Source organism: Plectropomus leopardus, chromosome 3, assembly GCF_026936395.1.
Source record: "Plectropomus leopardus strain MGB_pleo_1.0 chromosome 3, ASM2693639v1, whole genome shotgun sequence".
Taxonomy (NCBI): Eukaryota; Metazoa; Chordata; class Actinopteri; order Perciformes; family Serranidae; genus Plectropomus; species Plectropomus leopardus.
In genome coordinates this window covers 24,691,415-24,704,210 of record NC_142178.1, presented here as the reverse complement: position 1 = coordinate 24,704,210, position 12,796 = coordinate 24,691,415, and the positions used below count along the sequence as shown (strand labels likewise).

Here is a 12,796-nt window from a genome sequence, read left to right as displayed (position 1 = left end):
ATCACAGTGCGTTCTGCAGTAAGAAGCGTAATCTAACCCTGGACTTCCATTTATAAGCAATAGCAGATTCTTTATGTGTCGAAGTGCGTTTCCGGTCACTTTTCTCCTCAGCCGTTAAATACTATTAGCTCAGAGTGTCTTACACACAGGTGTAAAATCCTCCTGTCTAAACTCTCCTGTAGTGTTTGCCAAGAGTGTTTCCATGAATCTGCGTGGACAGTTCTCTTTTTAGAAATAGAAATCCTGTCGGCCAGCAGGTGAATCGTCTCTGCTGAGTACATATAGGAGAGCTGGATCCAGTATCTGTTAATGGTTTGTTATTATGGGAAGAGAAATTACAGCATCTATCAGTGTCCTGACCTACTGCTTCTAATTGCATTTGCTTAAAATCTACTGCGAAGAACGGAAAACAACCAACCAGTCGAGGGGTCTGTCATGCAGCTGTAAATCACTGCACTGTGGGCAAACTGTCAAGTATGATGATCAAATATGAATCACATTCCTGTTACTGCATTGCCTATTTCTTAGCTCAAATATTTTCAGGATTATATATAAATGTACTGCCACATTGAAAACAGTGGAATGAAGAACCAACCACCATCCAACGGCTGAACTGACTATCTTATTTTACAGCTAAACAGTGCACTAAAATATGTCTCTGAAAACACTGCAATGCATTAACAGATTTTTCTTTAATATTTGATCAGTGCTACTTTGACTTTTTACCATTTATTCACTTTCTTGCTGAGAGTTATATGAGAAGATTGTAACAGCTCTAACTTTGTCAATATGAAGCTACAGCCAGGAGGTACATAGGATTGTTTAGCATGAAAGACTGAAAACTAAGAGAGAAGGTTAGCGATGCTTTTCAACATTAGTTTTTGTAGCGATTAACTATTAAAGTGAAGTAATGGCATTAATCCTGTTTGTTTGTCCATCAAATTATAAGTCTTATTGTCCTGACCTCAGTCAGCTGGCTTCAGCACTCATCAAATTCTCATAAATTCAAATAACATTTTTCTGTAAATATATATGAGACTGTCACAGGTCACTTGTGCAAGGGTATTTAGTTTTACAAATTCTTGGAAAGCATTTAATGTTGGAGTTCTGTCTATACAGATGGACTTTTTAGCTCAGCCCTTCTTAGACAATGTCGTGTCTGTTGACTAAAAAAAATACAACATATTATTTCCTGCAGAGTTCTGTCTTTGTTGTGCTGCATGGGAAACTTTTCTTGCAGCACAGCAAACAATAACACATCAGACTGATCCATCTGTAATAAATAAGAAATGTCAGACAGAGCAACACATGGCGACTGTAAAAACAATCAGATTTAACATTTATTCAGGATTTTATTTAGATTAGTCTGGACTTGCTTAAATTACTTTTCATCAGATTGAAAAACAGGATTTGGAAGGTTTGGGGGTGATAGGTGAAGAAACCCTCTCAGCAATAAATATACTACAAGTTGACCTGTTACATCAGGCTGGTTTTCACCTTTACCACACCTCATTTTGACACCTTAGCACACCGATGCACTCCAGAAAGATCCACTGTGAGAGCATGTCAGGACACACTCTGCTGTCTGACCCGTGTGGTGATGCAAGAGATTTTGGGATGAGTGGGCAGGGGAGGACACCCTGCAGCCTTTGGCGAGATCTCTGGGCTATTTTCCTCCCACATTTAGCGGATTTAATCTGGTCTGATTTGGTTTACATGGGTGCCAGTTGGAAAGAAAAATGGAGAGAGAAGAGAGATATCCAAGTCCTTATGTGAACTGAAGGTTTTCTGTGTGAAGTTTGTACTGTAGTTTTTTATTTTGCCTGACCTTGTTATTCTCTTTTTGGTCTCTTTCCTCCTTGCACAGATTTACTGTTAAAGTTCCCTCCAGTCAAAATCATGTCCTGCTTATTGTCACTTAACTTGGATGTTTGAGCTTCTCTGTGCAGAATGATGTGTGTGCAGAGTTTGACATTCGCCTTAAATTTGAGATAAACACATTGGCAAGCTTTTTTGGAAGCCAGTCATAGTTTAATTCTCAGCCTGCATGTTAAAATGTGAAACCTCCAGTGCACAAAAAACTTGGAGTAGACTTTTCAGTGAAGTAGGAGAAATGTTGTGTCCAGTAGTTAAAGGGTGGTCCTTCTGCTTTATTTCCTGTGTTTTTCTAAAGGATGTTTCCACTCAGCCCCTATCCAAAAGCAGTCACGTAGGTCACAGCTCTGATCCCCCTACGTGCACCATTTACTGACAGTGTAATTTCAGAGAGTGAGAAAAGTGTTTGCTTGGAAGATTTGAGCTCGGAGGTGAAACATGGTGCTAATAAACGTTTACTGAACTGAACATTTGTGCTGTATAGACTCATTATTAAATCTGCAGTCAGTGTATTACCTGCAGTCAGATGGCGGTCAGCATGCTCCCAGTGTGGAGAAAAAACAGGAGTACCGGGCACAAAAGCTAAGCAGTGTAGCCTGCTGCTGTGGATGCCATGTTTGTATAGTCCTGAGAGTCATACGATATCACAAACTACATAACCGATCAGCGGCAGAAGTAACTAGCAACTCCTTGTGTTCTGTGCAGTAAAAAGTGTCTCTATCGAAGGTGTCTGGTGGCTGTGGACAGGAGTAGCAGCAAAACATATTTTAACCTCCTTGAAAAAAAGCACCACCTAAAAAAAATTGATATCAGTTAAAGTGTACGCTGTATTAACATTATTTTACTGCGTTATCTTGCCATCAGACAGCCCTTTCTAACGGGGAACTGAAGCTGTTATCTGTGCTTTCCTTTAAGCTTCCCGATTCCCCTGACAGAAACAGTAATTTTACATCTCATCCCACGGGGAATTACTGGTCTACCACCAAAACAATCTTATAATTTGTTTATTATTGTGTGACTTTTGCAACTGAAGTAACACACACAGCAGTGCATGGGTTTATATGTAGCAGCAACATCCTGCCAAAATCTATGTAAGGCCACATTGTAAACATTTTTTAGAAAGACTTTAGAACAATAGCATTTTATGACTAAAACCTGCATACTTTGACCAAAATTGTTTTGTTTTTTTTTAAATTTGAGTACATCAGGAAACATTTTGGAAAGCTACAGAATGATATAAAATAAATAAATAATGGAGCTGTCATTTTAAAATGTTAAAAATAAATAGTGTTTGTAATTTTTGGATTTTTGAATGAGGGAGAAAGATTTTAACTAGCAGTTTGAACCTTTTTCTGGAAAAATCCTATCAGGCACAAATTATTGTTCAAAGCAGATTATGTTTAATACATCTTAAAAACATGTCTTGAGGATATTTATTCTTTTTATTAAATCTTAATAATACAATAGCTGAATGGGAAATACAGCCCTCGCTTTGCAGTAAAACACGTTCCCTGCATTTCCTCTTTGTCTACAAGAGTCACGAATCAGCTGCATGTGCATTTACTCGCATGTCTCAGCACCGTGCACGACAGCCTTCACTACTACGAGTGCTTTGTGACGTATCAGCCTGTGACGTCCTTGGTTACATATCATCTACGCAACTGTGCATTTTACTCATCCCAGTAAGGTTCACTTCACACTGTGCAGTTCCCCTCGTTGTGTCCTTCCCCTGCAGGGTGGAAGAGGAGTAGGAGGGCAAGGGTAGAGTGATAGGTGGAGAAAGATGAGCGTCAGGTTGGTTGTTGAGCTGATGAGTGCAGAAAGACATCAGTTATGTGTGAAAGCAGAGTGATGCTGCTGCGTCCCCAGGAGGTCTCAGATCTTGGGCGTTAGGCGAGGTTGGTGGCTTGGATCACATTTACTTAGCGTGTAGTAGCTCACCGTGAGCACAGGATCAATCATCAGTTTCGCAGATATTGGCTGTGACATGCTATATAGTCCTTTAGTGTCTCTGCGTGTGTATGTCCATTCAGACACATCTCCCTTCATCACTGTACTAAAATTGCAGTCTCCGCAGCTTGCAGCCATGAAAACCAAACACTGGCTTTGTCTTTGCTATCCACTTTGAAAGTGTCTTGGGGTTGAACGTGCATTGGCAGCAGCCACGGGCAGCGGCAGAGTGCAGCGCTCTTATTACTCCAAACAGCCACCAACGGCTCATTTTTATTCATTCAGTTGCTCCTCTGCTGCCAAGCTATATGCATGTCCCCACAGGCACTGCTCAACTGAGTTGTTTTTCATCCATTTAGCTCAAGAAATAACTGAGTTGCACTGACTCTGACTCCTTCAACTCTCTCTATCTCCAAGCCAAAGATATCATAGATGTGGGACACACGCAGAAACGCATACACACAAATAAGATGAGACTAAATTTAGAGCTTTGAATGTGTGTGAGTCTTTCTGCATCTCTCCCAAGTCAAGTCCCATCCTGCTGGTCACTGCTGGACCTTAAAAGCACATTTTTAATTTGGTCATTACCTCCATATACTACTTACTGGCTTTAGTACCTTCACTTTCTGATGATTATAAGTATTCATGTTGTATTTACTGATGATTGTGTCCCCTGCTCAAATAAGCTGTAAGATGAGAAGGAGAAACGTGCAACTGTGTGAGGAGCAAAATGTGTTTTAGTTCAGCTGGAAAATTGAGAGCTTCGGGAGATTTTTCCCATAATGCCTCCACATGCCTCTGTCCATGAGTGGTCTGCACAGTCTTTGAGTTTTTGAGGTAAATAGTTTGATAATTTGTACCTTAGTTAAAATCACTGTTCAGTTTACATGTTGCGGTGGTTGGCAGGACATTTGATCACAGCAATTTTGATAACTGATTAATCACTTTAGTCTTTTTTTAAATTTTAGTGTTTTCACAATAATGGAATTTCTTATGGTAAATACAATACCTTGAAAAACATGGATTGTAGATACCACGGAAAAAAATTGAGAGCATAAAGTTACATTTGAAAATATAACAAGGCTGTATAAACAGTGAGGACTTTTCTTTTCTTGGTTAGTAGCAGAGAACAGCAGTGGCTGCAGGAAATATTAAAAATAGGAGAAAGAGAAGGGCATGTACATTTACAGAGCTGTTCATAAATAAAATAAATGAAATGAAATGAAATGGGACATCCTGGTGGGTTACCTGGTGGAGTGTGCACCCCATGCATGCTCAGTCTTGGGGGTGGCCCGGGTTTGGGTCTGACTTGCGGCCCTTTGCTGCATGTCGTGCCCTCTGTCGCTCCCCCCTGTAATGTTCATCTGTCCTATCGAGTAAAGGAAATAAATGCCCTCCAAAAAATCTTGAAAAAAAAAACCATAAGAGTGATTTAGTGCTGTTAGAGGTGTATCATTATTGCACAAAACGAGTATTGAAACAGTTTCAAATATTCAGAATCAACATGCATGTATGTATTGATAAACAGGATTTCTTGCGTTTATTTATTTTTATATTATGTGATCATAAACTGATTGTCTTTGGGTTCTGGGCTGTTAGTCGGTGAAAACAAGCTATTAAGTTTATGACCAGGAACATTTTTCCCAGTTTACTATTTTACAGACCAAAGGATTCATGAGTTGATTAGAGAAAATGTTAGGGTAATTGAAAACATAGAGATTGTCACTCTGATTTGTACATTATGTAATATAATTAGTCATGTTTACCCTCAAATTAACAATTCTTAGAGTACTTGCACCTGTTTTTCCTTGTTCACTCATGTAAACCTTTATATTAGATTATGGACACAAAGTAAAGTAAAGCTGCTCTCCTCAAATTTCTAAAGACCTGCATGAAATTAATTGTTCTATTATATAAATCTCTGTCATCTTAAAGCACGCACGTCTGTTCAGTCTGGTGTGAAACGTGAGTCATCATCTGTGGTCTGAATACCAGACTAATTCTCCCCATACAGAAAGAATAATTAGTAATATCCACTAATAGCACCAAAACAGTGACTGTGTCATTAGCTACAGTCTCACTATTGCTACATGTTATGAAAAAATACATTAGAGCCCCAAAAAATCCTACCTTTGATGTTATCCTTCATTTTGTCAATACGATGACTCATTTAAGCATGTGTGTGTGTGTGTGTGTGTGTGTGTGTGTGAGAGAGAGAGAGAGAGAGAAAGAGCCATATATGCCTTTGTTTTTTATGGATGAGCGTAGAAATGTCACTATTCCTTATGGTGCCTGTACAATACACTGCTCTTTTACAGCCGTATATTTGACACCTCCATTTCTAACAGCTCGGTCGTGATGTTGTTATCATGAGGCTTGTTTCCTTATTATCAGGTCTGACAGTAAAGAGAGAACCAGTGTGAGGAATAACAGGAAGATAGAGATGCTGAGATGTACACACTGTACCTCATAAGCCAGGCACGGGGCAGGTACTTGTCTCCATGGCAACCAGCTAAAGGATGAATTGGAGACATTGTAGTGATGTGTAGGTGAACCAAATGACAGGAAATATTGCTCGCTGCTCGACTCCCACCGCGTGTGTGTGGTTTGCATTACTGTCAGAATATTGAGCCGTTTCACAAGTGGGATCAGGAGATACTTTTTCTAAGATGACTCATAGAGCAGCAACCCTCAGAAAGTCTTACGCTGCATAAACTGCTGTCACAGGCTTAGTCTTATAACCTCCCCCCTCCGCCCTGCTCTGCCTGTCACAGATCACACTTCTCATGTTTTACCCCCTCACTTAAATGTAGTTGGAAATGAGGAGATAATTCAGTCCTAAGAAAGGAACAAATCTCTAAAACGAGGTACACGCATAGTGTGATTTTTCAGTGTTACTCGAGGAAAAACTTCCTCTGACCTTAGCTTTCATGGTTTCTTTAGTCACACATTGTGTGACGTTCCCTGAAAGCTTTTTTCCTCTCCCTCAGTCCATCCTCTGAGGGCCTTGTCTGGCCTCGTTGTGTCAGATTGCCACTCCCCTTAAGCCATCTAGTTACATCACAGACTGGAGCGGGATGGTGGCAGAGCTGGAAATATTATGAGCAGACAGAGACAGAGAGAGAGTGACGGGACGGGAGCCCAAAGGTTTCGGTGTTTATGTCTGTGCCATGTCTGAAGCTGTAAGGGGACAACATTCTTAGCTTGTTGCTGCACATACTTCCTCACTTCCTCTCCACTGCAGCAGTGATGGAGAATCTCAGCGGTGAGCTTGTCATGTTTGAGGCAGGACCTAACAGATCGGTTACTGTCTCGAGTCTAGACTGAGTTTAAGGGTTGCATGTTGGCTATTTTCTGCAAACTGTGTGCTGTTCGTGCAAATATTCTCACATAAATTTAGGGATTGTGGCCTTAGAGAATTTAATCTAAAAGGGTCACAGGATGATAAACAGGGGGAAGTTAAAACACATTGATGCTACACATTTATGGTATTTTTTTCTTCCTTTTCTCTTATTGTGGGTATTTTCTTTGTCTTTTTAGTCCTCTAAAAATAATTCAAATGAACCAATCAGAACCGACCAAAACTTAAAGATGCATTGCAACAAGGGATCAAAAGTAGACATTGCTTCATTTTAGAGGTCTCATGATAAAATCATTTGCAAAACTTTTGCTGCAGAAAGAAAATTTTGGGCTGTTCAGGAGATGCGTGACAGCCCTAAAAACGCATTAATAGGATTTGGTTCCATACTGTTGGGGGGGGGGCACATATCAAATGGGTGGTCGGGGTCGTCTGACAGAAAATTTTAAGCTTAATGTTCCACAATCTGGTGAATTGTTATGCACCAATTTTGCCATTTTCTGCATCAATTTCATGGTGTAAACGTCTTTAATTCTCTTCGGGACAAATGCACATGTTTGAAATGATCATTTTCAAATGCATTAATGCCAGTACTAATCCGTTTAAGATCATTAACACGGATGTGAAGATAAGTTACATGCTCCTGATGTTATCCGTGAGCACCGGTGTTGTTCTTGTGAGAGGTGAGGCTCATATCGCAGCATGATCATTAATGAAATGAGTTTCTGTTATGTGAAACTCAAGGTCAAGCTGATATTTGTGTATTTGTTGTTTGACATTATCTTAATTGGAATAGAGAGGCAGTGACCCCGCTATGCTGCAGACACGGGCTGGTGCACACTGCAGATGCTGACAGGGCAAACCACTTACTGCAAATCACTGAACATCTAATGTACTGCAGAACAGCATTTTATTTGTTATTTTTCTTTTCATTGACCTGTGAGCCAGGCTATGGTTTAAATAAATACACAATGCAATGTTTTAAACATCTCCATTTTGTCCATAACAATCTGAGAAAGGAATCAAACTAATTCTAATCTGTCCACGTGTAATATAAATTCATCTGAAGATGCTCCCTCCTCTAAATATTAATACATTTTTGACATTCATTTTTTTCATCTCATTTCAATTATGAGCTTCATTTCAGTATCCAGCATTGTTGAAGTGGATTGACCCGTCCGAAAATTGCAGCATTTCATACTTTCATATTTGCAACCTATTTACCATAATTTTGTCAAGCTGATAAAAGTTTCATACCCTGATGTGTATTTGTTTCATTTCTTTGCAGAGAGTGAGCGAGAAAGTTGGAGGTGCAGAAGGAACGAAGCTCGATGATGACTTCACCGAAATGGAAAAGGCTAGTCTAAACTCTTTCCATTGTCCCCTTGTTGAGAATAATAACCAATGCTTAGAGTTTATCATACGTTTACCAGAGTATCGTCGAGCTGTTGAAGAATCTTAACAGACTTATGTGGATGTCTTATGAGTATCACCCAAACTATTTCTGCTGCCATGTTGAAAAAGTGTTGGCAAGTTATTAAAACTAAAGGTTAAGCTATAGTGAAACTTCCTTTGGATAGATGACGGTAAAAAGAGGAAATGAATTGAGAATCACAACTTCCATGTTTACCTTAAACCCTACAGTGGTCTTTTAATCATAACAAAATCGTGACACACTACTCCAAGCCAGATGGGGTGAAAGAAGTTCTAAAATGAGAGATGCAAGAAAATTTCCTCCTCGAGCAGTTGTGAGATTTATATAACAGGGAGAAATGTTTCCTCAGATGTCACAGTCAAACATGATCTTTAGGTTGATGTTCAGTGACTCAAAGTGGTTCGTGAATTTGCACAGAATGCAAAGAGCAGGCAAGACACTCTTGTTTTTAAAATAACAAATGCTGCTTTTGCTTGATAAGACTGGAAGGCATGTAGAGAGATTGCAGAAAGGAAAATATACAACTATTAAAACCTATTTGCAGATGACACTCAACTCTATGTAGCTGTTCATCTTGTTGACTGGAGCCCCTCTACCCCTCTAAAAAATGCATCTGGATTTCCTAAAATGTCATCACATTCACGGTATTCTGTCATATCAGGCTGAGAGCTTACCCAGCTGCAAGGGTTTCATTCATGTTAAAACCTTTTACCTTAGAAGCTGCATTCATTTTTGTAAGTTTTGTTTGACTTGATGAAAAAAAAACAACATTGAAATTATTTGCTATATAGAAATCTTCCCTGTCATTATTCACACCCAGAAAATATTACTGTTCATTTGATTTATTTTACACCAAAAACATGAACTGTTGTGGCAATAATGTTCCTGCAATGCCACTATATTGTATAAACAGCATTTAGTCCAGAGCTTCAATGACTTGTGTCGTGGTAATTTCGTATGTGCATGTGTCTTGTGTTTGCTATGTCTCCCTGAAAATATCGGTCCCATAAATTACACACTGCATGTTTTCCATATGTGAGCAACAGTAAATAGATATGAGTGCATGTGTTCATTTACATCTGTGTGTGTTTATATGGTAGTGGTTCTGGTATAATGCAGAGTGAGAGGCTGAGCTGTGGAGAGCTGGTGAGTCTCATCACACTAAACAAGAACATCATGGCCAGCTCTCAGCTCTGCATGTCCCTTTCTCACCACGCTGCAGAACAAAGCAACACTTTCTTTTATCTTGTTTTTTTTCCTCACTATTAGATGCATAAATTATTTTAGCGCTGTTATATTTCTTTCATCCTCCCCCATAATATTTCAGCCATTATCTATTTTGCTGCATTTTTCTTAACTGTTCTCTCTGCACCTTCTGTCTCCCTCTACATGCTGTTTTATGTTTTGGTTTACAGAAGATGGACACCACCTCCCGTGCAGTGATGGACATCATTGCCAAGACCACTGAGTATCTGCAACCAAACCCAGGTGACATAAATTGGTTGTGTACAATGATAATGTGATGTGGTGTTTACTTTTAGACTAAAGGATAGTCTACCAAGAGTCAATATATATATATATATATATATATATATATATATATATATATATACACTGTATATATATAGTCAATACTGTTCACCTATGCATACACATACTTATTTTAGATCATTGACTGCAACAACAACTGCCACATTTAACCAATACAACCACTGTATTAGTACTTTCTGAAGTATGTTATTGTCATAAGTGACAGACGTCACTGATCTAAAGGGAACGTCAAAAACATTCAAAGTGTCTGGAGGTTTGGCTCAGTGGGTAAATCAGGCGTCTAGTGTGCCTGAGGTTGTTGGTTCAAGTCTTATCTGGGACAGGTGACTTGAAGGCTGCTAAAGGAAACATCAAATACATGAAGTTGGGTTGAGAGACAAGGACAGTCAAGATACAGGAAGTTGGGGGAAAGAGAAGTTTTAGAGGTTAAGAGGTTAAGAGACAGGAAAGTTAGTCAAGTTACAGGCGTTTGGGTTCTGAGACAGGAAGGACAGTCAAGAAACAGGAAGTTGAGGTGAGAAACAGGAAGTTGGGTTAAGCCCTCTAACCACCTGAGCTAAACCTTCAGACATTTCAACTGTGTTTTAAGTTACCTGCCCTGGATAAGGTTCAAACTCAACATTCCTAATAGGTTTTTTGTTTTTTAATGTTAATTCATTAATTTATTTACATTAAATTTCCATGGTTTGGTCTACAAATAATTTACACCAATATGACGTGGAATTTGTGCCCTCTAGTGCCATCTAGTGGGCGCTGGAAGTAATGTCTCACTCTAGGGTCCAAACTCTCTGCGTGCAATATCCGACTTTGACATAACTTTGACTTTGTTTGGTTTCATTTGCCATCACAGCCACCAGAGCCAAGATGAGCATGATGAATTCCATGTCACGTATGCGGGGACAGGAGAAGGGGCCGGGCTACACGCAGACTGAGACCATCCTTGGAGAGTCCATGCAGAGGTTTGGCAGGGAGCTTGGAGAGGAGTCTAACTTCGGTGAGCTGCAGCACATTAAAATTCCTCACAGCAAGAGACTTTTTTTATGTGCTTTACAAGAACAAAGTGGCATCATTTCATTCCCTCAAGGACGCAGTAACAATGTTATGAAAAATGCATGAGCCTATTTTTCACACAAGTTGTCTTAAGTTATTTAGTTCACCAGTGAAGGCATTAAATGTTGTTTAAAGAGAAATACCTGTCTTATATAATATATTCATACACTATTCACAGAGACACTGAGCTGTGTGCTGGTCATGTGTTTTTGTATTTTTAGTATCTAAATGCATCCATGCATGTCTTTTTCTAGGCCTTGCTCTGATTGATGCTGGGGAAGCCATGCGAGAGCTTGGAGAGGTTAAGGATGCTCTGGACATGGAAGTCAAGCAGAACTTTATTGATCCACTGCAGAATCTCCATGAAAAAGATCTCAAGGAGATTCAGGTATGAGTGCAGAACTTTGATTTACTACTAGGAAAAAAATAAGATAAATGTAATATCTTGGTCCGATATTAAGATTGACTTTCTTACTTTCTTTCTTTTGCAGCATCACCTGAAGAAAATGGAGGGTCGCCGTCTGGACTTTGATTATAAGAAGAAACGTCAGGGCAAAGTGACAGAAGATGAGATCAAACAGGCGTTAGAGAAGTTTGACGACTCCAAGGAGATTGCTGAGCAGAGCATGTTCAACTTGTTGGAGAGTGATGTAAGGATTATTCCTTTTACTTGTCTAACAGGATAAAATCATGACGTGCTGACATTTTATATCAAAAAGTCAAAGGTCACCTTCACTGTGACATCATAATGTTATGCAACCACGCTTTTCTGGCCCTTATTCAACAAAATAACTTAGAAGCAGAACAGAAGATATTTGGTCAGATGCTGATTTGGTGGCACTAATCTTGGGTGCCCACCTTAAAAATTAGTTTATTATACAGAATGTCTGTGCTGCCAGGGGTGTGTGTGTGAAGCATTCATTTTTCACCAAAAATACACTTCATACTATATAACACTATACAATATAGTGAGACAAGGACAGAGAAGGATGTAAACTGCAAGTTGATCAGTCTGCAGAGGCATACAATTGTGAAACTCTAATTCTAGTTTTCTCATTTAATACGAAAAGGAAACGGAGCAGAAAATGGACTGAATGTCGATCTTATATTCACCACGAAACGTGACTCTAACCATGACACTAATCATTCTTTGTTTACTAGATGTGGCAAGAGGCAACTATTTTCTACAATTAGTTTGCATAATTAAAACAACTTTATAAACCACCATTGTTTCACAGGTGAAGTTTTTGCTGTCTTAAGTTGCCCAAAAACAAGCGCAAATTCAGTATGGCAACCATGTACGTGCATTCATCTATGAGTTTCCTCTTTTTGCAAATTGGCAAAAAACAGTTAATCCGCTGTGTTTAGGCTCATGACCAATCTTTCCAAAGGATCTTGAGTAAATCTGTGAATTCACTTTAAAATGATGCGCCTTTTAACAAGCCAGTTTGCGTGAACACAAACACACACACACTGTCAAAGGGTGGGGTAATTGTAGTGGATTGATCAACCAACAACCAGCTATAGAGCTGCTGGTTATAGCTAAGAAACAATTATTACAGTTTTAAAACCATCAA

General features: G+C 39.2%; 1 protein-coding gene across 2 annotated transcripts in view; it reads left to right on the top strand.

Annotated features, from left to right (window-relative positions):
• sh3gl2a (SH3 domain containing GRB2 like 2a, endophilin A1) overlaps positions 1-12,796 on the top strand; it is a 47,501-nt gene that overhangs the window by 27,164 nt on the left and 7,541 nt on the right. For both annotated transcript variants that reach the window (XM_088075934.1, XM_042485442.2), the window contains exons 2-6: positions 8,472-8,540; positions 10,034-10,106; positions 11,020-11,163; positions 11,474-11,607; positions 11,711-11,869. In XM_088075934.1, coding sequence (XP_087932060.1) covers positions 8,472-8,540; positions 10,034-10,106; positions 11,020-11,163; positions 11,474-11,607; positions 11,711-11,869 — 579 coding nt within the window. The remainder of the gene's footprint in view (positions 1-8,471; positions 8,541-10,033; positions 10,107-11,019; positions 11,164-11,473; positions 11,608-11,710; positions 11,870-12,796) is intronic.